Raw genomic sequence first — 25,318 nt, forward strand, 5'->3', positions numbered from 1 at the left:
CATTGCTCCGTGTCTGCTTCTCTGGAGCAGCAGAAAACAACCTTTCTCCCTCCTCTATGTGACATCCTTTTATATATTTGAACATGGCTATCATATCACCCCTTAACCTCCTCTTCTCCAGGCTAAACATGCCCAGCTCCCTTAGCCATTCCTCATAAGGCATCGTTTCCAGGCCTTTGACCATTTTGGTTGCCCTCCTCTGGACACGTTCCAGTTTGTCAGTGTCCTTGAACTGTGGTGCCCAGAACTGGACACAGTACTCCAGGTGAGGTCTGACCAGAGCAGAATACAGTGGCACTATTACTTCCCTTGATCTAGATGCTATACTCCTATTGATGCAGCCCAGAATTGCATTGGTTTTTTTAGCTGTCGCATCACACTGTTGGCTCATGTCAAGTTTGTGGTCAACCAAGACTCCTAGATCCTTTTCACATGTACTGCTCTCAAGCCAGGTGTCACCCATCTTGTATTTGTGCCTCTCATTTTTTTTGCCCAAGTGCAATACTTTACATTTCTCCCTGTTAAAATTCATCTTGTTTGTTTTGGCCCAGTTCTCTAATCTGTCAAGGTCGTTTTGAAGTGTGATCCTGTCCTCTGGGGTGTTAGCCACCCCTCCCAGTTTGGTGTCATCTGCAAATTTGATCAGGATGCCCTTGAGTCCATCATCCAAGTGGTTGATAAAGATGTTGAATAAGACCGGGCCCAAGACAGAACCCTGTGGCACCCCACTAGTCACTCTTCTCCAGGATGAAGAGGAACCATTGATGAGCACCCTTTGGGTTCGGTCAGTCAGCCAGTTACAAATCCACTGAGTGGTAGCATAGTCAAGACCGCATTTTACCAGCTTCTTTACAAGAATATCATGGGGCACCTTGTCAAATGCCTTGCTGAAATCAAGGTAGGCTACATCCACTGCGTTCCCTTCATCTACCAGGCTTGTAATTCTGTCAAAAAACGAGATCAGGTTAGTCTGACATGACTTATTTTTCAGAAATCCATGCTGACTATTGGTGATCACAGCATTCCTTTCTAGGTACTCACAGACTGTTTGCTTAATGATCTGCTCCAGAATCTTCCCTGGTTTCCCTTAAAGGGAGTGAAAGGCGGGATATCAAATCCAAACTCTTCTTCTTCTTCTTCTTCTTCTTCTTCTTCTTCTTCCACTTTCTGGACAATGAAGTTGTCTGCAAGGCCAGTGAGGAATCTGTTTGACCTTATGCTCTTGGCTGAGTTTGACATCCAACAAATATCCGGGTAATTGAAGTCCCCCATTACTACTATCTCCCTTCCTTTTGCATGCTTGGCCATCTGTTCCAGGAAGGCATCATCTATGTCCTCCGTTTGGCTTGGGGATCTATAGTAAACTCCCACAATGAGGTCACTGTTATTCTTCTCTCCCATAATTTTGACCCAAATGCTCTCACTTTGGCTTTGAGGTTCTAAATCTTGGATCTCTTCACAGGTATACACATCCCTGACATATAACGCCACTCCTCCTCCTTTCTTGTCTGGTCTGTTTCTCTGAAATAGATTGTATCCCTCCATTATTACATTCTAATCGTGGGACTTATCCCACCAGGTTTCAGTGATGCCTATTATGTCATATTTAGTTTGCTATTATGTCATATTTAGTTGGCTTATACATATGGGAGATCACTAGATTCCCAGATTTTGGCAAACACACACTGCAGACCCCAGTAGCCAAAGTACAAGAGGTTTTATGAATAATAGAAGGAAGGGAAGAAGGCAAAGGGATAAGGCAGGTGTTTTTTTTTTTTTTAAGGAGTGTTGTGGCTGAAAGCTACCTATTGTGACCTAATAACAACTCAGACTATTCACAAGCATTATAATGTAGATGGGCATGTTCTGATGGTTGAGGGCAGGTGATGAACCCCAGTAGTAGGGAGGGAATCAGCAGACCCTGATGCGAGGAGTAGGGAATAAGGCAACAACTCAGATTTAAAGGGCTTTTTTTCGCACACTGGTTTGAGTGGTCAAAAGGAGACAGGTGTCATTCACAGCCTGTGTCACAGTTGATATCTTCAGTGGGGAAGTGGGAAGGTGCTAGACACCTTGGGGCAGATGGAGCTGGTTAGTTTTCCAAATTTCCTGCCAGACAGCAATGGAAGGACAAGAGATCAGGCTCACAGTGGTTATTATAGAGCCTTATGCCGGGAGACCCAAATTCAACTCCCCACACTTCCATGAAACTCACAGGCTGAAATAGGCTAAGTTAGACTAAGAGTAACTAGCCCAATCTAGTGACCGTAAGTATAAAAGGGTAGGGGAGTATATTGATGTACTCTGGCTTGAGTTCCTTCCAGGAAAGGCAGGATATATAAATTAAATAAAAATGGAATCCAATGACTTCCTCACCAACAAACTCTGGCAATCTCACTTCCAGGCTCAAGTGACTTTATTTACATTTCCATGCTGATTAACTGTTAGCATTAGAAAGAAGTTGAACAAGTACAACTAACCACTTCAGACTCTGTCCCCTGCTTACAGTGAACCCTTAGTAATTTTCTTAAGTGCCAAACTAGGAATGGGCTAATTTCATCCATCAAAACCCTGTTTTTAATATTAAGCACCAGAAAGTTAATGTAGGGTTCCCATTATTTCAAGAAGTGAAAATCCAGACGCAAAAGTTGTTGAGCTTTTGGGAAGGTCCTTTTTGGGAAGATCCTGCCATGACTCAGCATCAGTATCACTAGCAAGATCTCGTGCTACTCGTGAGTGAGAGAACAACTTTTAGGCACTTTTGCAAGCTTGGAACTTTAAATTTGGCAGGGCTGGTGCACCAGATGGAGATGGGACTCCTTCCTTCCTTAAAAAAACAGAACATGTCAATTTATCACAGCTCCTCCATGGCTCCTATATTTTAGGTCTGGTCCTAACTACACCATGATGAGTTCTCAGTTACATAGGAGCCTGGAAGAAGAGGAGTTGGGGTTAAAACAGTGCAGGAAACGAGAGGAGCTTGAAAAAATAGCAAATAATGCCCTCCCCATCTCAGTGCAGATTGGAACCAGAGTTTTGCATGCAGGCCAAAGCAGCACAAGTCTTCGCTTGTCTGTAGTGTTGATTCTGGCCTGGGCAGCTATTCTGGGACAGTAAGAGGCAGTGTGCAAATTCGGAGTAGGAAACGGCAGGCCTTTGCTGAGCAAGAGGGGCTGCACCAAGAATATGCTGCACTCTCCAAAAGCTGCTGGCTGGGTACTCTGCTTGCAACTGCAGCCCACACAGAGGCCCTGAGGATGTCTGCATGTGGCAAGTGCTTGCACAGGCCAAAAATGTGAACATGGGACGCTGCCCTGTAGTGCACCAGGGAATTCATCCATCTGTCAGTGTCGTCTACACTGACTGGCAGTGCGGCTTTCTGAGTTTTCAGTTGGGAATCTTTCCAGTCCTGCCTAGAGGTGCCTTGCAATGCAATTGAGATCTTCTGCAAGCTTAACACTAAGCTCTACAATCCTTTCCTTCCACGCCACTGAGGTTTGCTGGAGGACAGCGCCCCCTTCTGTCCTGATCGCAGCAGTGTCGATACTTGCTAACTGCTTACAGTTGCTTCTCCCTCCCCTTCTAATGTTTTCTTTGGCATGCTTGAATCTCTACTGCTGGGTCTTCCAACAGTAACTCCATTTGGTTTAGCCCCAGACCTACGTCTGGAAAGGGAGAGTCTTGTGACAGTGGGAGCACTGCCAGTGGTGAAGACCTGGCAACATGGATGTGTGGATAGGCCTTGCCAGTCTCGCCCTTTCCCATCAGACAGAAACAGCAGCAGGTAAGATTAAGGAGGGCATCACCAGGGCTGCAGGACAAGATGCTTCTCATGCCTGGGAGGGTGGGGTAAGATGTACTCTTTGCATGAAGGATGGTGACCAAAACACTTAATTCAGAAGCAAAACAGAATTAAGGCTGTAAGCTGAGTTACATCTACTTCAGTTTTGGATATTGAATGTTCTGCTTTTTTGCAAACACTTTTTTCGGCGGTGCTCATGTTCCAGCCCTCTTGCACCTTAACCCTTCCAAAGCCTCAGTAGTAGTAGTAATAATAATTTATTATTTATACTCTGCCCACATGGCTGGGCTTCCCCAGCTACTCTGGGCAGCTTCCAACAAAATAGTCAAAATATAATAAACCCTTTCCCCCTTTCTGACCTTGCTGTACAGCTTTCTCCTCTTCATCCCTCTTCCTGTGTTTCAGCACCAAAAATATTGCAGCAACAGATGAGAAAGGCTGGCAGCTTTAAGGCTGTAGGGAGGCAATAAAGAGTTCTATGCTTGGTCCGCCAGAAGGTTTGTCAAGTTCTGCAACCTGCCACATGATGAATCTCACAAGTTCAGCTAACACAGCCAACAGCTTTCTGTTGTTTTGTTCCTGACAACTGGTATTCAAAAGCACCTTGTCTGCTGCAGAGGTTCCAAATGGCTTTTGCAGGTAGGCTCATCCTCTCTGAATTTGCCTGAATCTATCAAGGAAAGAACAAATACATCAGTGGCTGTCACCACACCAGCTGTGGCAAACTGCGGGGTGGCCCCAGCCTGGTGGTTGAGCATCTGCTTGGCATGCAGAAGGCCCCAGGGTCAACCCCCAACATCTCAAGGCAGGGCTGGCAAAGATTCCCTGTCTGCAACCACAGAGAGCCATCACCAGTCCGAGCAAACACTCCTGGGCTGGGTGGCAACTTCCTGTGTAATTTCATACATTCGTTGCGCCTTGTGGTTGCGGTGCCGAGGAACTGTGATGTCAGTGGTTCTCTCGATCGTAGGGAAGAGATGGGAGTCTGCATCTGGAAGTTCCAGCAGGCGCCTGCTTTTGTTCCTGTATATTTTGGACAGATGGATCCAATCTGGCGAGGCTGGGGGCTGGCCGTCTTGCGGCAGCAGCGGGGCTCCTTTTTGCAAAGCTGCACATCTTCATGGGGTAGGCAGCAGCGATGGGCGAATCCTAGAGGCCCAGGACGTTGGCAGGACTGGCCTCCATGCAGAGTCCTGGACTTCCTTCAGCTCCGAGGCCCCCTGTGTGCCCCAAAATGTCAAAGTGGGGCTGGGCAGCAGCAGTAGCCGCTGGAGCAGCAGTTGTATTCGTTCTGCTTCCTGCAGCTCCTTGGATTCTGCAAGATGTGGAGGCAGAGGTGAGTTGGGGGGGCTGTGCCTGGCAAGGGAAGCTGATGGAATGTGGTTGGCAGGAATTGAGGGGGGGAGGAATTTAGAGGGGGGTCTCTTCACTGTTAGATGGGAGCAGCTTTCAACAGAGAGGAAACATTTGTCCCTGGAAAGGGGATGCAAATTAAACAATACCAGTTCCGTTCAAGTTCATGGTGGAGGGAGGAGAGGTTGCAAAAGGGATTGGTCAAAGGTAAGACCTTTGCAGGGCAATCCTGGGCATGCCTGCGACTCAGAAGGAAGTCTCACTGAGTTCCGTGAGGCTTACTCCCAGGTGAGTGTGCACAGGGCTGCAGCTTCAAATTCCTTCTTCCACGCACACCTCCCTCCCCCTCTCCCTGGCAGCTTCTCACAAACCCCTTTTCCTTGACAGCCTCAATTTGCTGGAGGCTCCCAAAAGGTGGGTGAGGAATTTCTCCACATGGCAGCCAGCCAGGAAGACTAGCATTTGCATAGCTTGAGGTTAAGGGGAGTGGCATGTGTGTGTGAGAGTGTGTTTGTGTGTGTGTGGGGGGGAGAACATGGGATCCTCCAAGTTTAAGACTAGAATGGGGCTTTCAGCTGGAATGGCTCAAAAGATTTGCGGAATGGCCTCCCCTGCCCTTGCTTTTTTACAGGGGGACGAAGCAGCCCAATCTGTTGTGGCTTCTGCTACTTGGCAACCCAACAAAGGCTTGACCAGAAGGAGGCGCTATGCAATCAACCCTCTAGGCTACAAATGGGACCACGTGAATCTGACCTACAAGTGAGCATGTTTATTTGGGGTGGGGAACCAATAGCCTGGTTATTGCAGGCTTAGTAAATACAGTGTCACAGGGCAACTTATTGTTTTAAGAATTTTTTTTGGAGCTGTTGTGTTGCTCTGTACTACTAGATTTGATGCTTTCCATCTCTGCTTGACAACTGGACTACCTCCCGGTGGGTGTGCATGTTACCTCATGGGAGGTCCTCCAGACAATCTGTTTTTTGAGCATTCATCCTGATTTGCTTGTGCAAAGCATCCATGGGGGTTTAATGTTGTCCGCTGTTCACTAAGCATTTGTTCTGATTGGTTTTCAGGGAAGTTAAATGACAATGAACATTTGTTGTGATTTGTTTTTGCAGCAGTTATGCATCTTATCATCAAACTATTTCACCTCTTTTATTCCATTTCTCCATCACTTTCCTAACTGCAAAAATTCAATTTTTTAAAAGTGGATTTTTTTTGTGCCAGAGTGCGAGGGGAAAAAAAGTGAGCCAGGAAGGGCTGGGTGATGGGCTCCATGGTTTGGCGAATGTCTCCCTCTGTGAGGGAGTCTTCCCAGACCTGCTTAAAGAAGCTGCACCTGGCCAATATGGCCAACTATTGCCCTGTCTTAAATCTTCCATTCTTGGGCAAGGTGATTGAGTGGATGGTTGCTGAACAACTTCAGACACACTTGGAGGATGCGGACCACTTGGATCTCTTCCAGTTGGGATTCAGGCCTCATCATATGACTGAAACTGCCTTGGTTGCGCTGTTTGATGATCTCTGGTGGGCCAGAGACCAAGGTGAAAGCTGTTTCCTAGTTCTGTTGGATCTCTCAGCGGCCTTTGATACCATTGACCATGACATCCTTCTGGACCGTCCAGAGGAGTTGGGAGCTGGGGGCACTGTCATACAGTGGTTCTGTTCCTTCCTCCTGGGCCATGTCCAGAAAGCGGTGTTGGGGGATGAGTGTTCAGACCCTTGGGCGCTCACTTGTGGGGTGCCTCAGAGCTCCATCCTCTCCTCCATGCTTTTTAACATCTATGAAACTGCTGGGAGAGATCATCAGGGGGTTTGGGCGGGGTGTTCATCAGTATGCGGATGATACCCAGCTCTACCTCTCTTTTAAATCAGGACCAGTGAAGGCGGTGAAGGTCCTGTGTGAGTGTCTGGAGGCGATTGGAGGATGGATGGCGGCTAACAGATTCAGGTTGAATCCCGACAAGACAGAAGTACTGTTTTTGGGGGACAGGAGATGGGCAGGTGTGGAGGATTCCCTGGTCCTGAATGGGGTAACTGTGCCCCTGAAGGACCAGGTGCGCAGCCTGGGAGTCATTTTAGACTCACAGCTGTCCATGGAGGAGCAGGTCAATTCTGTGTCCAGGGCAGCTGTTTACCAGCTCCATCTGGTACGCAGGATGAGACCCTCCCTGCCCGTGGACTGTCTTGCCAGAGTGGTGCATGCTCTGGTTATCTCTCGCTTGGACTACTGCAATGCGCTCTACATGGGGCTAGCTTTGAAGGTGACCCGGAAACTACAACTAATCCAGAATGCGGTAGCTAGACTGGTGACTGGGAGTGGCTGCTGGGACCATATAACACCGACCCTAAAGGATTTCAATGGCTTACCCAGTGCGTTTCTGAGCACAATTCAAAGTGTTGGTGCTGACATTTAAAGCCCTAAATGGCCTCGGCCCAGTATACCTGAAGGAGTATCTCCACTCCAATTGTTCAACCCAGACACTGAGGTCCACCTCCAAGGGCCTTCTGGTGGTTCCCTCACTGCGAAAAATGAGGTTACAGGGAACCAGGCAGAGGCCTTCTTGGTAGTGGCACCCTCCCTGTGGATTTTGCCACTGGTATGTATGGCTAGACTCTTTTTTGCTTGTGGGGTGGTGGTAACGTGACAGTATTCATATTTCAATGAAAGTTCTGAGGTTGCCATCACGAAAGAGAGAGAAAGAGAGGTGAGTAGCATCACCAAAAAAATACTGGCTAGATTGACCATTTGAGGATTGTATCCTCCCTACAGCACCCCCTGTGGAAGAACCTGCCAGCACAATAGTTTGAAATCACCCCAGTCTTCCGCTGCTCATAATGTTCCTGGTTATGCTTTTCCCCTGGCTTGCTTTCTCTACCTCTTTCTGGCTGCAGGATTGTACAGTTCCCCAGCACCCTCAACAAGGTGGACACCGAGCGAGCCATAGCGAGCGCCTTTCGCATGTGGAGTGATGTTTCTCCCCTCAGCTTCCGGCGCTTGGCCCCTACCCAGCTGGCAGACATCACTATAGGTAGGAGCTGTATAATGAACCCATCCCTAATGCAATATTACTGTGTCAGGAATATGTTGCCCAAGGCACCTGCCATTGCACACCAGTCTGGAGGGGCCACTCCTCTAATTCTGCCCATCACCCCATTCCCTTACTGTCAGTCATTTCCCCACCAGCTCCTCTGTCACTGTAGAGAGCAGTTTCCTAGTCGCTTTTCATATTCCAAGTGGAAAGTGAAGCTGTTGCTTCCAGAAATGGTTTTGAAGAGCAGGTAAGAACCTCGGGCGCTCCCAGCTGTTGCATCAAGACAAAGGCCCATCTAGTTCAGCATCCCTGCTCTTGCAGTGGCTGAATTGCTCATAGAAATCACAGAACTGTAGAGTTGGAGGGGGGACCCTGAGGATCATCTAGTCCAACCCCCGGTAATGCAGGAATATGCAGCTGTCCCATACATGGATCAAACCTGCAACCTTGGCATTATCGGCACCACGCTGTAACCAAGTGAGCTATCTGGGCTGATGCCTATGTGAAGTCCCCAGGCAGGACCTGAGAGCAACTGGCATTCAGAGCCTTACTGCCTTTGATAGGGCAGGTATATCTTAGAAGGGGTTGTGATCTTCTTGTCTCCAAGATCTATTTCTGTATATCACATATGTGACTGTAGTGGTGCCATTTTGATTTTTATTCCATATGTGAAAACGCTCAAGGTTGGGACTGCCCTGGAAATATTAGAAAGTGCCTGTGATGGAGGACTTCCGGGTTAGCGCCTCCGGTAATGGCGGAATTCCTTTGATCGGGAGGATCCGCTCCGTGGAAATTAGGGTCTGGCCGCCACGGCGAAGGCGGAGACCCACTAAAAACCACAGGCAGGAGAAGCCTGTGGACCTGGGATTCGGCTGGCACCTTTTGCGCCTCCCCTACTCATGGGGAAATCCGGTTTCGGGGATCCGGAGCGACGTGGGGTGAGTGGCGCGATGCTTCGAATTGACTGCTTCTTTCACGGAGTGAAGCCGCATTGCTGTTGCCGGAGAGCGCTGACTTTTTCCTGTGGACAATTGGACTTTAAATAACTACCCGTGAGTAGAACGGAAAATTGGATCTTTAAACATTTTAATTTGGCACCGAAACAGGAAGGTTTCAAACAGGAAGTCCGCCTTCCTCTTTTGTAAATAGATTGAAGCAAAGGCGCTGTAAGCTAAAGTCTTGGAAAGCCTTTCGTAAAGGATTAAATTTCCATCGGTTAAAATCATTAACCCCCCCCTTGGAAGCAGGGGAAGAGGGGGGAAATTGTGGACCTAGTCACCCTGCAGGAGAGAGTGATGAAAATCAAATTACCACCGCTCTGAACCTGGAAACGGGCTGCCAGGAAGATTGACGTCTTGGGAGAGTTCATTGACTGTGAACAGAACGTATGTTGACAGCTAGCTAAATAAGAGAAATATATTGTTTCCATTGTCCTCTTCTGCGTTTAAAAAGGAGGAAAAGTAACTGAAAATTGAAACTAATTTTATTGCTTAAACTGTGCTTGAAAGGATTGATACAAGTGGAGACTGTTTCCCTCTAGAGGGAGCTTTTGAAATTGTTACAAGAGTGGAGCTGGGGAATCTCCAGCTGCAAGATAAGAAACTGTGAGAATCAGAGATTGACCTTGGACTATTTAAGAATGTCGACAGAAGAAGCCCTAGTGACTGCATTTTGTAAGATAAGCTATTCACTGGAACAGCTCCACAAGAGGATGGATGTTATGACTACTAAAATTGATAACTTGGGACAAAAAGTGAACATTAATACAGAAATTATTCAGGATTCGACACAGGAATCTACTTCGACAGGACAAATTGGGGAGAAGATGAAGGAGAAAGTTGTTGTTGAACCTAAAGTAATACAAGTGGGGCCCCCAGCCCTACAGAGGCAAATTGAGGACTATAAGTCGAGCCCTTTTATGATTGAATTTAGAAAAAGTCAGATTTTGAGGATCGGAGCCCTGCTTGGACTGGAGAAGGAAAGTTGGATAGATCCTTTAACACAGGGATTTACTGACCGTTGGGACCTGGATTTGGGTCAGGAGGTGATTGGAGTTGTGGGGGCCTTTGGATTTGGAGGAATTTTGAAACATGCCCTGAAATATTATATGGACCTTAGTTTTAACTATGGAAAGTTGGCTGCCCTGTCAAGAAGGAATAAAAGCATTGCTAGGTTGGAGTCTCCTCGAGATCTGCTTTTCAGCATCAAAGAATATGAAGAAGACCTGCAGAAGGGACTTGGAAAAGAGTTAAGAGCCTCGGATAGAAGATCTCCAGGTTGATGAACTATATGGAATTGACGGAAAGGACTGGCAGAATCCGAGACCAGGGAGAAGAGATGGTGGAAGAAGATTGGAAAAGTTTAAAGTTTATATATAGAAATACTGTAAAATTAATGAGTGTTAGAAAAATGTTGGAATGAAATTTTATGGCTTTAGTAGAAATGTTATAAGGAGTTAAGCATAAATAAGTATTTTAGCATTAATGGAAAATAAGGTTAAAAATATGTTAAGATATTTATATGACAAAAAATAGAGAAAAATGGAAAGGAATTGCTGAAACAATTAACAGAAGTGGAATACAAAAAGGGAGGTGAGAGGAGGTCGATGAAACAAGGGAATGAAAGATAGAGTATTGAAATGGCATGATGTATGTTTTTAAATTGTTGTTGTCTTGCTTTGTTTAGTTTAATGTGTTAAGGTTGCGTTTTGTATTGTTTATATATTGTATTGTATTGTTATCTTTTCTCTTTTTTGTTTTTTTTCTTTCTTGTCTTTTTTCTTCTTTTTTCTTGTAAGTTTTAAAAGTAATAAATACTATTAAAAAAAAAAAAGAAAGTGCCTGTGATGGTGCCCAGATGCCGTGGGTTGATCTGCCTTGTGCTCCCAGATGTGGATTTAGCTCAGCACAACTGGTTCCCCTGCCCTGGGCGTAGAGCTGAGGGAAGTGTCACAGGGCCTTGCAACTAAGACACAAGGCGTGTGCAGAATGGAAGGCGGGGGGCGGGGGACGACACGACGACCAAATTTTGACCTTGCACAGGGCACCGCTGAAATTTGAAAGACCAAAGTCCACCCCTGATGCTTCTCTACCTCCTTCCCCTCCCTTTTGCTACTGTTTTAACATCTCTTCCAAACTGCTTCTGGCGTAACCCAAAGAGCGGAAGAGAGACTTCCCCTGGCAGATTTATTACATCTGGGCTAGTTGGAGAAAGTTCAAAGGAGCTCAGCAGAGATGAAAAAGGCAGCAGAGGGAATGGAAGACACATGGAGAGAAGCAGCAGGAGTGGGATTTATTTCGCCTGGATGCAGGAGTGTGGGGGAGAACAAGAGAAAATGTTGGTCTAAATGGGTGATTGTTACTTAAACAGAGGGGCTGTAGGAGAACGACTTGTGTCTTGTGTTTCTGAAGGGAGATTTGGTAAGCGACAAATATCCGACATAAAATAAGTTGGGGACTCCTAGCCCTGCTTTAGTTTAACGAAATGGTTTGTAGAGGTTGCCAACATGTTGCCTTCCAGATGTTGTGGGCAACCATTCCCATGGCCACTGGCCACTGGTCATGCTGGCTGAAGCCGATGGGAGTCTGATACATAACGTTGGCTACCCCTGGTTGAGAGTCTGGTGATGCTACATCTTTGTCCCATCTATGATTGTGGGATTCACACCTTTTCTCAGATATTTTCTGTTGCATCAAGGCACCCGGGTCATAGGACAGGGGCTCAGAACCTATTCTCTTGACTACAATACAATGCTTCTTTCAATTCTGTGAGCTGCCCTAAGGGGTGGTTGATGAAGGGCGATGTGTAAATTTAATAAATAAACAAAATAATCCTAATTTCAGCAGGGGAGGGGAACCCCCGAGGGCATCAAGAATGGCCTCTGCATGGACCATGTTGGAACACCCCCTACTCTAAGATAAAGACCACATCTGTATTCATTTAGACTCTGCTTCTTGCACTTTTGCCAATCACTAGTAGGGAGGCTGGAGAAATTTATTTGCAACACACATACACCCCACGTGTTGTTAGACCCTTATTCAGAGCCTCAAAACTAAAAGGAGAAAAGGCTCTGGTGTTAATGGATATGAAAGCACCATTTTTGTTCTTTCTGCTGCTTTCTTCTCTCTCTTCCTGCATTCCGATTCTATAGTTCTAAAATTTCTCCCAGAGACCCCTAAATTATGGCTTAGTTCTCAGTGAGGCAGGGAAACCTGATTCTGGCCTGTACCACTTCAGTTTGCTGGTTGGGGGGGGGGTCACAGGACTGAACGCTCCTCCAGAAAAAGTTCCAGCACACAGAAAATAAATAATCTCAAGGAGATGGCTTTTCTGCCTGACATGCTAGCTTGCCAGGTGGAATGGAATTGTTTTTGTGTGGGCAAACATTCAGTCCAGAAATCTTCAATAAAAGGAGATTTCTGAATGTCTCATATTTGCTTGGCTCCTGGTCTGCAGAACAGGGAAGCAGGGCATTCTCTTACCCCACAAAAACAAAACCTAACACCTACCTCTGTGGTTCTCTTAAACTGGTTCTGCCCCCACCGTTCAGTCAAACTTATTCCCCCAGTAACCTGGCAGCTGTGAGGGACAGGAGTAATATTAAACCAGTCAGGTACAGATACAATATTTAACAAAGGTATTTGAATAAATAAATTGAATAAATGAAACACTTGCATTTATTTATTACAAGATTATTCTGTGCCCAAGCTTATCTGGTCCATTTAAAATAGCACTGGCTCTTTGGATGAGTCAACCCAAGAAGGTATAGGGTTAAAAAGGCCAGGACTAGCCGCCTGAGGAACAGTTTCTACGCTAATGCAATTCTGGTTCTAAACGCAGCATAAGGGGTCTCTGTAGTATAGTGTATTTTAAAATGGGGTTTTAGAGTTTTTAGGGGTTTTTGAATGTTTTATGTAGTTTTTATGTAGTTTTATGTAGTTTTGTGGTAGTTTTATGTAGTTTTATGTAGTTTTTCAATTTCATTGTTCCACAAGGGACAATGACAATAAAGATATCGTAATCGTAAAAACTTGTAACTATCACTTGAAATGGCAATTTCTTATTGTCCCAGGACAGCTTGAAGGAAGCAGTTCATCCCCCCTATTAAAAACCCTTTAGCCAAATTACCACTTTAATATCTCCACCCCCTGGTTAAACCTCACCAGCGGGATAACGGAGCCCTCCGCTGGAAAGCTCCTTTCCCAAGTGTTTACTGACCTATTGAAGCTCAGGTTTGCTTTGCTGCCCTGCCCTGGAAGTCTTCCCTCTGGTCCTCTTCCTACCAGTCACCAGAGGCTGACGTCCCACGCTGCTTCTCACGCCTCCCCTCAAGTGCTGCAGACAGGTACCCCCACCGTCTCTTCAGCCTCATGACGCAGCTCCATAGCTCATCTGGCAGAACACGAGACTCTTAATCTCAGGGTCCTGAGTTTGAGCCCCACATTAGGCAAAAGATTCCTGCATTGAAAGGGGTTGGACTAGATGGACCTTGGAGAACCCCTGTCTCACTCTACAATTCTATGATTCTAAGTCTTCTGCCACTAAGGCACTCCACCTGCCTCTCAGGTCTTCCTCTGCTTCCTTTGATTCTCTGCTGTTTTCTTCTGGCTGACTCCAGCTAACTAACTCCTTTCTCCCCAGCTCCTGGCTATATATACCATTCTTCTGGCCCCTCTTAGTCCAGCCCCAGCCAATCACACTGTCTAACTGAAAATTCAAAACCTGCACCCACCAATCGAAATATGAGTCCCTTCAAACCTTGTTTTGCATAATGAGAATTCTGACACCAACTGTCAGTTAAGGCCCCAAGTGACAGTTAAACGAACTTCTGCTGGACCAGAGAGAAGACTTCCCACACCAAATGCATTGCAATGCAGTTTACAATGCAGATGTCGGAAGACATGACACAATACCTGTTAAAGCTTATATCAAATGGATAGGATTTCGGCATGAAGGAAAAGGAAAAAGTTACAGAAGTCGGCCAAGTCCTCTTCAGATGTTCACACACCTTGGGTGGTAATCAACTGCATTTTACTCTGAGTAGACTCATTGGAAATAATGCCTCAATCTTAGACATGGTTGTTAATTTCAGTGGGTCTACTCTGAGTAAAAGTTAGTTGAACACCACCTGTTGGATTCCACGATACCAATCGCAGACTCACAACTAACTCAAGTCCAAGCAAAATCTGACTGACTGAGCAAATTTGGTCTCTTCCACCAAGGGCTCTCAACTGATGAACAGAGATTTGGCAGTGGGCTGTGGGAGAATCATGTAGTCCAACCTCCTGCGATGCTCTTGTGGTCCCTTCCTACTCTACAAATTCTATGTTTGTGGCAGTGGCCCAAAGGGCCACAATCAATGCAATAATGTGTACCCCTGTAAATCCTTGAGTATGCTTTTAATAGAGAAGTTATGGTAGCCTGTTACTTTAAGAAACTGCTGATTCTGCAAGTTGCCCCCTCCCCAAATTGGGACAGAAATACAGCTAATTTGTGAATCACAAAGATACAGCATAAAGCTAGAACATAAGTTGTTACATGATGCAAATGGCTACACGTAACACAGGTTCCCAACATGCACACTAACACAATGTATTCATGCAGGGTCATAGCAGAACACAGTGGGAATCAGAGTTTAGTCATCAGAAACAGCCAGTGCTTATGCATATGATTAGTCTAACAACTTAAATGAGGTAATGATGTATATGATTGGTGGAAATTGAAGTGCTTTGTTTGAAACTTTATAAATACCACTGCCTGAACCATTGGGCGGGATTGCACTCTTAGCGGAGCTATCCCATTGTAACCTATTGCTTTGCAGTAAACAGTGTTGGACTCCTAACTCCTCTCGTTTCTAAGTCTTATTAGCGTAAACTCAGGAGATAAGCTGTTTTCTGGCTTACCCCATGTTTAGTTGGAATCTCCTTTCTTGTAACTTGAATCTATGGGTTCGAGTCTTCACCTCTGCAGTTTACTGGATGGTATTAGATTGGCCTGATCACTGCAGATGGTGACAGCAGTCACGAAATTAAAAGATGCCTGCTTCTTGGGAGAAAAGCAATGACAAACCTAGACAACATCTTAAAAAGCAGAGACATCACCTTGCCAACAAAGGTCTGTATAGTTAAAGCTATGGCTTTCCCAGTAGTGATGTATGGAACTGAGAGCTGGGCCATAAAGAAGGCTGACTGCCGTAAAATTGATGCTTTTGAATTATGGTGCTGGAGGAGACTCTTGAGAGTCCCATGGACTGCAAGAAGATCAAACCTCTCCATTGTTAAGGAAATCAGCCCTGAGTGTTCACTGGAAGGACAGATCCTGAAGCTGAGACTGCAATACTTTGGCCACCTCCTGAGAAGAGAAGACTCCCTGGAAAAGACCCTGATGTTGGGAAAGATGGAGGGCACAAGGAGAAGGGGACGACAGAGGATGAGAAGGTTGGGCAGTGTTCTCAAAGCTACCAGCATGAGTTTGAAGAAACTGCGGGAGGCAGTGGAGGACAGAAGTGCCTGGCGTGCTCTGGTCCAGGGGGTCACGAAGAGGCAGACACGACTAAACGACTAAACAACAACATTACATTGGCCTAGGACTGCTGGGAGCTGCTGTCTAGAACACCAGGTTGGCAAATCCTCTGCCAGGTTCTCTCTCTCTCTCTCTCTCTCTCTCTCTCTCTCTCTCTCTCTCCTTATCTTACCTTGCTGGATTGTTGGGATAAATGACGGAAACTTTGTGCACTGCGTTATGGGAGCAAATGCTGGCAATAACCAAGCCCTCTGTCTTCTTGGCTGCCGCCAAGCAGGTTTCTACACGTTCAACCACACCGACTGCTGGTTCTCCCCGCTGCACCCTTGCTTCGATGGGCTCAATGGGGAGCTGGCCCATGCCTTCCTCCCTCCCCGCGGTGAGATCCACTTCGACAATCATGAATTTTGGATTCTGGGACGCTCCCGCTTCAGCTGGAAGCAAGGTACCATGCACAAAGTAGCGTCTACACGTTTTGGTGAGGGCAAGAGAGTGGATGGTTTTTGCTATGGGGTGGGGAGCCACATGTGGCCCCAGGGCCTCTCTAGCTGGCCCTTGGAGAGGAGGCCACGCCCCCTCTCTGCAGACCACAACTCTGCATGTGCCTCAAATGTCTTTGCCTATCTGAACTGTGATATTGCCTCTGACTTATCTGAATGGAAGGAGTCTCTGTGTGTAGAAACACTTGACTTTAGCGTGGCTTGAATGCACCTTGCTGTACAAAGCAGGGGCCACATTCACCCCATGTCAACTCTCCAGGGGCTGCATCCAGCAGTGAATGTGGCCACTGGCTCTTGCACAGACACTCAGATACGCAGCCCACCCGCTGCCCCCATGCAGATCTGTTGAGGAGAGGGTTGAGGGCTGGAGCCTAACAACACCACTATTTTGAAATATTAAGTGGTATATCAATGCTTTCCAATAAACACATTTGGAAGCCTAGAGGTTCTCCATCACTCTCAGAAGAGAGTGAGACTGGTGGGATGTTGTTCCAGAGGTTCCTATAACTTTCTGTGTGGGCTTCTCTTTGGAGCTGGCCTGCAGAGATGCCAGGCAATGGTGGCAGAGGAATTCCGGTCCTCTTCTTCTTTTTCTCTTGCCTTCTCTCTTTGGCAGGCGTCTGGCTGAATGACCTGGTACAAGTAGCAGCTCACGAGATCGGCCATGCCCTGGGGCTCTGGCACTCCCGGGACGCCCGTGCCCTCATGCACCCCAACGCCACCTACAGTAGGACGTGGCGCATTGGCCAGGATGACGTCTGGGCCATACAGCGGCTGTACGGTGAGGAGCACACCTGGCAGGCGGTTCCAAACCAGTAAGCTCCAACATCTGGTACCAGTAGACTTCCCTGTTCAGCTTGGGAGCACCTGCACTGCTACGGGGCAACTGTCCTGTGCGGAGATTGTCACTCCTTTGCTCATGCCTCACCTTTTCTCGGGTGCTGAAACAGGATGGGCTGCCCCTGGTTTCACAATATGTATCCTATACAATATGTAGGATAAGCACAGGGACAATTCACAACAGCTGTTATTGGTGGTAATAATATAACCTTCCTAGATTAGCTCTGTAGTGGATTTGTTAAATTGTACATGCAGGCAGCTGTAGGCCAGAGGCAGAGGGAGTCAGCAATCCATCTCACAGTCTTATGCAGCTGTTTCTGTTATCAGAATCCTTTTAGCAAACTTTCCCAGCCTACCTCCAAACTCCAGTTTTGATTTCTGCCCAAATGCAAACTTGTTTCATCCCTCTCAGCCCTTAATCTGAGACTGACTTTCAGCTCCAGTTGAGGCAGGAAGGGGCAATGCCTCTCCAGCTGGCTTGAGCAGGTTGATGGCCTGTTTTGGACTAGGTTCAAGAAGGCTTTGAATAGTATGTCTACAACTCCTGTTGGGCCAGAGCTAAAAGACGGCTCTTGTGAGTTTGGATGACCACAGAGGAGCAGTCATGCTAGTCTGCTGTAGCAAAAAATATTGTGGCACCTTACAGCCAAACAGGTTTTTTATGGTTTTATAGACAGTAGCCCACCTCATCCAATCCAGGATGGCTACATTCTCTCTCCACTGTCAGAGGCTCTGAGTACCCGTTGCTGGATATCTCAAGTCAGGAGTTGTTGCGCTCAGGTTTTTTGCATTGAGACATCTGGTTGGCCACTGTGAGAACAGGATGCAGGAGGACTTGATGGGCCTTTGGTCTGATCAAGCAGGGTTCATTTTCTTATCTTAAGCTGGCAGGTTTTATATACACACAGGTGTAGAGAAAAACAACTCAAACAGTGAAGGCAAGTGAAAATGAAATGTAAGGATTTCATCAAAGTTTAAATGTGTGCAAAATTAAGAACTGCGAGTTAATCAACATTTGTAGTGAGATGGAAAACTGTGATCACTATTTAAGCCAGAATTGACAGAAATGAATTTCTTCATATATTTTAATTCAGCTCATACATACACACACACACACACATGTATATACACATATATATATTCAGCTTCATATATTTTAATTCAACTTGAAACCGCCTCTGCTCCCTGAAGCCAGATCTATTTCAACCAAGGTATAGACACAGCTGCTTTATGTGTGATCCCCCCCTCCTCATTTTGCAGGCTGTGTGGATGAGAAGAGGCAGTGCCAGCTGTGGGCCAAAAAAGGCTTCTGCACACACCGACGGCGAGCCTTCATGAAGAAGCACTGCCCCAGGATCTGTAATGCCTGCTTTGGTGAGACCGGGAGCTCCTTGCTGCTCTTGCTCTGCAGTGGGCTCTCTGATTTTTTTGAAGGGGGGGGAGTGAGAGTTTGTTGTGCAAGAGCTCCAAATCAGCTTCAATTACGTAACCTGAATTTGAATCCCACCCCAAAATAGCAACAGTCATGTCTGTCTCTTTCTTACAGAGCACCCTGCGGCCACCACCGCCTCCTCCCTGCCTGTTCGGCCGTCGCATGTTCACACCAGATACATTTCCAAGGGCAAAGTCATCACCTTCCGCTGTGGACTGAACTCTTCCAGGTTGCACTTGCAAGCCAGGTGAGAACCCCTGTGTGTATTCTCAAGCAGACTCTGCAACACTGGCCAGTGCAGTAAATAATATTTGCCTCCTGACCTGAGCGCGGTGCATGTTTCTTTTAGAGCTCTGGAGAAGTAAGTGTGGCGATCACACAGGGCCCCCGGACGTTTCACGGTCTATTGACCCTGTGCCACCACTGCGGTTGCTTTCTTCGCTGCCACCACCCCGCTTCTCACGGGGACACACGGAGTCCAGACAGTTGTTAACATAAACAAATAATCAAGTTTATTTTTAAATGCAGGAATAAGCGTATGTTTTCGGTTTATTTTTCTCTTGTCAGTTTCTTAAATCTTAGTTCCTACAACTTCAAACTGAATTATTCCCAACTATCTATCTAACTCCCTAACAATTCCTCTCACTCCCTCACAATACAACTCAACCAACCCACTGCGTATTCCACCCTCTTCCTTCTCCAACACCCAAGCCTCAACTCCCAACTGCCAACCCTCAACCCTCAACTCCCAACTCCCAACTCCCAAACCTCAACTGCCAACTCCCAAACCTCAGCTGTCTTTTCAAAACCTCCCACTCTATCTTTTACTCCCCCCTTGCATTCTCACTGGCCAATCACATAACACCCATTTTTAACTCTTTCCTTGATGCATCCTAGGGGCAAACGCCACAGTAAGAAACCCTGTGATTTCTCTCCCACCCTGCCCAAAAGGCTGCAGCAATCCAGCCACCTGCCCACCTCCCTAACCCAACTTCTCTCTGTGGCCAGTGGGACAATATGGTGGGCATGAGGTTGGGGTGGTAGGCAAGATATAGGAGAGACATCTCCCTTCACTGCATGCTAAGAGCGCAGTCCAAAATATGTTCCAAAACATTTAAAGCAAGCATGGGAACCTTTTGTTATAAGAATTCTAAGGTCCCAAATATAAAATAAACGTTCATAAATGTACAAGGCAAGCACATACATAAGTATATAAACCACAGTGTCTGAAATAGTACAGGAGAGCAATTCTGAAGTCATTTTGACTCTCCCAAACCATTTTGATTACAGGTAGGTAGCCATGTTGGTCTGGCGTAGTCAGAACAAAATTTAAAAATTCCTTCCAGTAGCACCTTAGAGACCAACTAAGTTTGTCATTGGTATCTCCCAAATTGTCCTCAATATATTTCTCTGCAAGGAGGGAGGAAATGGGGAAAGCCTTCCCTTTGTCTTTTTGCTTACAAATCCTGTCTTAAGGGCATATTTGTGTATGAATAGGGTAAGCTTGTGACCTGTATTCAAAAACTAAAAGTATTAACCATCACAAAAGAATGGCCAGGCTGCCCAGGTAAAGCAATCAGTGACCATTATCAGGTATCCTGGCAGACAGGATTTCTGCTGTAGACTGCCTCCTTCTGTGATGTATGTATGATGTTTTAGAGGGTGGTGGTCTTGAGCTACAGGGTGAGCAATCTCAAAAGTCTATATAAGGGCTTGCACGCCAGTGTTCAGGGTTCTCTCCTCCCTCCTGTGTGTGTTGAGTGGGGACCCTGTTGCAACAGTTTAATAAAGTTCAGGCTTACTATCCTCTTTGCTTCTCAACATTCTCTTGTTGGCCTCTGTTATTTTCTCCCACCAAAAGGGAACCCACTTAAGGACTCTATATGGGCTCTTGGATACCCCATAAGAGAAAAGGAACAGTTTTTTCCTATAACACTTTGTTCCCAGGGCAGCAGGACTGAACCCCAAAGTGCAGGAGGCCAGACAGGAAGTGACCAGGGCACCCCCTTCCCCCTCTCTGCCATCCCCTTTCCCCCTCCCCCTCCCCCCCACTTGCCATTTCCATTAGGCCAAGGACCACATGGAATTTTGTCAATGGCCACGTGTGGTTCTTGGGTCACTGGTTGCCCACCCCTGATTTAAATTGATGGTACTCTCACACCCCTGCCAAACTTTATGTTGGGATTCATAGAATCAAAGAGTTGTAAGGAACCCCAAGGATCATCTTGTCGAACCCCCTGCAGTGCTGGAACATGAATCCATACAAAGATTGAATCTGCAACCTTGGCGTTATCAGCACCACACTCTAAACAACTAAGCCAGGGGTCAGCAAACGTTTTCAACAGAGGGCCGGTCCACTGTCCCTCAGACCTTGTGGGGGGCTGGACTATATTTTGGAGAAGAAAAATGAATGAATTCCTATGCCCCACAAATAACCTAGAGCTGCATTTGAAATAAAAGCACACATTCTACTCATGTAAAAACACGCTGATTCCCAAGACCGTCCGCGAGCTGAATTTAGAAGGTGATTGGGCCGGATTTGGCCCCCGGGCCTTAGTTTGCCTATGCATGAACTAAGCTAACTCGTCTTTGCTTGCTGTCACTTATGGCAAGTGTTAAGGTCTTATTGTTTAATAAGTTATTGGTTAATATAAGGCAAGGTTACTCACTTTGTAGGTCCAGAGCAGGAGGCTGTTAGCCTGCTCATCAATGTACACACAGCAATGTAGGAAAACGAGAGTAGCCACAAGCTAAAGGGTGGAGTGTTTGCTCCAACCCACAAGAACTGGAGACAATATTTAACTCGCAATTACCAGTTACTGCAGTGAGCACCCGACCTCAATGTTACCACATGTGGATAAGTCCCTAATGAAACAAGGCACTGTTAGGTGACAGAATACATATGGGAGGGTAATCCCACATTTCCCTAGCCTGAAGCAGGGAAGTTTGCCATACTAGCATGTGAAATGCAGAGGAGCAAATGGATGTTGAAATATACTCGGAGTCGAGAATGGATTTCATGCTCTTTATTCAGCTCATTTATTCAGCGAGGAATGGAAGTTCCCCCAAAACGTCTGCTTTATATACATTATTTACACAATGGGCCCCACGTGATTGGCTAATTCTGGGATTCTCCTGTAGGCCAATCAGGTTGCGGATTCACTTCCACCTGGAGCTGGATTGGGTGGCTCCTGCGGACCAATCAGACTGCTGCATTCTGGATCTTATTGTTCTAGGACCAATCAGACTGCTGCATTCTGGATCCTATTGTTCTAGGACCAATCAGACTGCTGCATTTTGGATCCTATTCAACTCAGTACATAACAGATGTGGTTTTGGTGAGGATGTGAATTGTGGGGCTGAGCTAGTCTCCTCCCTCTGACTCCTGCCTTTTCCCGCTTCCAGCTGGTATAAAGATGGGGAGCCTCTCTCTCACTCACTGCCAGGCTTTGAATTGCTGCCCAGCCAGGATCTGCGAGTCGTCGCCACTGAGTTCAGCGAAGGGAGGTACGCCTGTTTGATCCGCCACGGCAGCAGGACTCTCCGGGTTAATTCCTGGCAGATAAAGCTCAAGCCCAGAAGTCCTTTGCCTCCCACGATGGGCGCCCAGGGGAGAGCATGAACAGGAGCAGCATTGTGTGAGGTGTGTTTATAGCCCTAGCTGGCTTGGCACTACCCACATGGACCTGGCTTGGCATCAATCAGTCAGCCACTGCAGGCTCTGGTCTGGACTCACCTGCTCTGTTGCCAGATATCTTGATTTGGGAGGTCCTGTGGGGAGTAACATGTCCAGATTTTGGTACAGAACCTGGATGATGTGTTATTTGTCTTCTGAACCCACTGGGTTTTCACCTAATCACATCCAGAGGCAATAAGTTGAGTGTGTGTTGTCCCACTAATTTGGGGACAGGGTTAGAGTCACCTCAAGATTGTACCTAGGGCCTTCTGCATGCAGAGCAAATTCTCTGCTACTGAGTCTCACAACTCTTGCCACTTTAAAAAAAACCTGTTGAAGCCAACATTATTCCAAGACCTGCAGCAGAGGTGGGGAACTTGTGGTCTGCCTGATGTTGTTGGGCTCCAATTCCCATCAGCCCCAGCCAGCTTGCCTAATGGTCAGGGAAGATGGGAATTGGGAGTCCAACAACATATGGAAGGCCACTGGTTCTCCATGTGTGTGCTATCCCCGAGAAAAATTTCTTCATTTGAGTACACAGAGCAATCCTCAAGCCACCTAGGCTCATTTTGGAAAACCTTTCCCAATAGTTGTTTCACTCACAAATCCTTTAAATCCTGTTAATAGATAAACCTCTGCGAAACAGGTCTGGCAAGTATTTGTTAAAGCCAAAGCAGACCGACTGAAAGAGCATCTTCTGTCTATAAATAGGTATTTACCATTTCAAAGGAATGGACCAGACTAGCAAGGAAAGACAATCAGCAAATATTATCTTGACAGACAGGAGACAAGCTACACTCTCAAATTTCTGTTGTTGACCGCCTTTTTCTGTGATGCTTGTACGATGCTTTTGGGTGGTCTTTAGCTAAGGGGCTGGGCAATTTCTAAAGCCTTTAAAAGTTATTACCGTATTTTTTGCTCTATAAGACTCACTTTTCCCCTCCTAAAAAGTAAGGGGAAACGTGTGTGCATCTTATGGAGCGAATGCAGGCTGCGCAGCTATCCCAGAAGGCAGAACAGCAAGAGGGATTGCTGCTTTCACTGCGCAGCGATCCCTCTTGCTGTTCTGGCTTCTGACATTCAGAATATTTTTTTTCTTGTTTTCCTCCTCCAAAAACTAGGTGCGTCTTGTGGTCTGGTGTGTCCTATAGAGCGAAAAATACGGTACTCTCCTTTGTTCAGGTCCTCACATCCTTGCAAGGGGACTCTGTTGCAACAGAAAATTAAAGATCTTCCTTTTTGAATTTCTACTGGTTCCTGCCTCCACTCATGTTTCTCTGACAGACTTGGGGGACACTGAGTCCCTTGATGGAGAATTGGGCTGTAAATGCCAACCCCATTCCCCCCCCCATGCCATGAATCGGGGCCTTCTGCATGCCAAGCAGAGCTCCAGCTTTTGCCCTATGGAATCCTCCCATGAACACTGCCAATCTTCATTTGCCCTCTCTATGGGCTTGTCCATGGCAACTTCTGAAATTGGGCTGCCTCACACCTGTATTGCCTGAGGACAATCGTCATTTACCTCCAGTCCTTGAAAAACAGGTAGGCAGCTCAGGTCCCCATTTTGCATAGGAATTTATAGGCTTTGGGAAGCTTCTGAGTTCCTAGAGAAATTACACTGGCTTTTTCAGCTGGCAGATGAAGACTTATTTGTTCTTACAGGATCTGGGAACTGACTGTTTTTTAAGGAATGGGCTTTAAGGAATGGTGATGTTTTTATTGTAATGTTTTAATAAAGCACATACACACACTTCTGTTAATGTCCAACTGTTTTTTAATGATTGATTTCCCCCTGTGTTTTAGCTGTTTCTAGTTTATCAGCAAGCTTCATTGAATCCGTATGGGGGTGGGCAGGAAATGGGATACAGTGGTACCTCGGGTTAAGAACTTAATTTGTTCTGGAGGTCTGTTCTTAACCTGAAGCACCACTTTAGCTAATGGGGCCTCCTGCTGCTGCTGCACCGTCGAAACACGATTTCTGTTCTCATCCTGAAGCAAAGTTCTTAACCCGAGGTAATATTTCTGGGTTAGCAGAGTCTGTAACCTGAAGCGTATGTAACCCAGGTACCACTGCATAAATAAAAATAATGATAACAATAATCTCAACATTTTCGGTTAGAAGGAATTTCCCACCCACATTTTATCTTCTTTTTAATTTTAAAATATTTCCTCCCATTATTTCTTTTTAAAAAATTCTTTCAGCGTACAACACTATAAAGATAAATAGTGATATATCCCACTCATTAAACAAACTCATCTGATAGTGTGTGCGGTATAAATATGAGAATATATTCTTCTTTCTATAAGCGGAGGTATGGCATTTGCCTCATGTTGTTGCTTGACTAATGTTTCCTAGAGATCATTCACGACGCAGCACCTGACAGATTAAATTGCTTCAAGGTATGATGAAGTTATATTGAATACAGAAGTTCCTGGAATGCCAAACATAGCAGCCTTTGTGTGATGCAATTGTAATCTGAAGCAAACGGAAACTTCTCAAGTAATCACCGTGCTAAAAAGAGCTCAGTGCAAAGGTATCTAGCTTGCTTCCATCCTGTGCTAGTCTTTGAGTCTCTTTAGAATATGGTAATTTCTTTTTACTTTATTATTAATTTTATTGTGAAACAATAAGTACCACAAGCTAACAGGTAAGATGAATATATAACAAATATCAGAAAGCACATTTTGCAAAGAATTTGGGGAAATGACAAATTTGCAAATAATATTCAATTTCGGTGGATGTTTTGCTCTTCTAAAGGTCCCAACCGGGTACAGTGGTACCTTGGGTTAAGTACTTAATTCGTTCCGGAGGTCTGTACTTAACCTGAAACTGTTCTTAACCTGAAGCACCACTTTAGCTAATGGGGCCTCCTGCTGCTGCCGTGCCGCCGGAGCACGATTTCGGTTCTCATCCTGAAGCAAAGTTCTTAACCTGAAGCACTATTTCTGGGTTAGCGGAGTCTGTAACCTGAAATGTATGTAACCTGAATCATATGTAACCCGAGGTACCACTGTATGTGGTTCTGCATTTTTCTACGTTTTGCTTTTGTTGGCATCCATCTGTCTCGGGAGACAATGGAGGGGTGAAGTCAAACTGTTGGAGAGTTACAGCACCTGCTGTGGCTGCAGAGACCGATATGGGAGAGACATGTTTTGTTG

General features: G+C 46.1%; 1 protein-coding gene and 1 long non-coding RNA gene across 5 annotated transcripts in view; one reads left to right on the top strand and one right to left on the bottom strand.

Moving 5' to 3' along the window:
- LOC310762276 overlaps positions 1-25,318 on the bottom strand; it is a 466,366-nt gene that overhangs the window by 85,676 nt on the left and 355,372 nt on the right. The window lies entirely within an intron of this gene.
- On the top strand, positions 2,847-23,926 carry LOC310762232 (matrix metalloproteinase-23-like). Of its 4 annotated transcripts, none has more exons than XM_083612939.1 (9): positions 2,847-5,138; positions 5,787-5,914; positions 8,051-8,187; positions 15,989-16,156; positions 16,828-16,992; positions 18,312-18,425; positions 18,598-18,730; positions 21,889-22,126; positions 23,342-23,926. In XM_083612939.1, the coding sequence occupies exons 1-8, from the start codon at positions 4,986-4,988 to the stop codon at positions 22,103-22,105; spliced, it is 1,215 nt and encodes a 404-aa protein (XP_083469065.1). In that variant the 5' UTR covers positions 2,847-4,985; the 3' UTR covers positions 22,106-22,126; positions 23,342-23,926. The 4 variants fall into 4 exon arrangements, with proteins under 4 accessions (XP_083469065.1, XP_083469063.1, XP_083469064.1 ...); XM_083612937.1 differs by lacking the exon at positions 23,342-23,926 and adding an exon at positions 22,787-23,060; XM_083612938.1 differs by lacking the exon at positions 23,342-23,926 and adding an exon at positions 22,871-23,060.

This window comes from Podarcis filfolensis (genome assembly GCF_964270895.1).
Source record: "Podarcis filfolensis genome assembly, chromosome: 5".
NCBI lineage: Eukaryota > Metazoa > Chordata > Lepidosauria > Squamata > Lacertidae > Podarcis > Podarcis filfolensis.

Excerpts from the sequence above, each read along its gene's own strand:
- LOC310762232 (XM_083612939.1), top strand. The coding sequence starts at position 4,986 with ATGCAGAGTCCTGGACTTCCTTCAGCTCCGAGGCCCCCTGTGTGCCCC. Across the intron at positions 5,915-8,050 it reads CACGTGAATCTGACCTACAA|GATTGTACAGTTCCCCAGCA; the intron begins GTGAGCATGTTT and ends TTCTGGCTGCAG. Across the intron at positions 18,426-18,597 it reads GATCTGTAATGCCTGCTTTG|AGCACCCTGCGGCCACCACC; the intron begins GTGAGACCGGGA and ends TCTTTCTTACAG.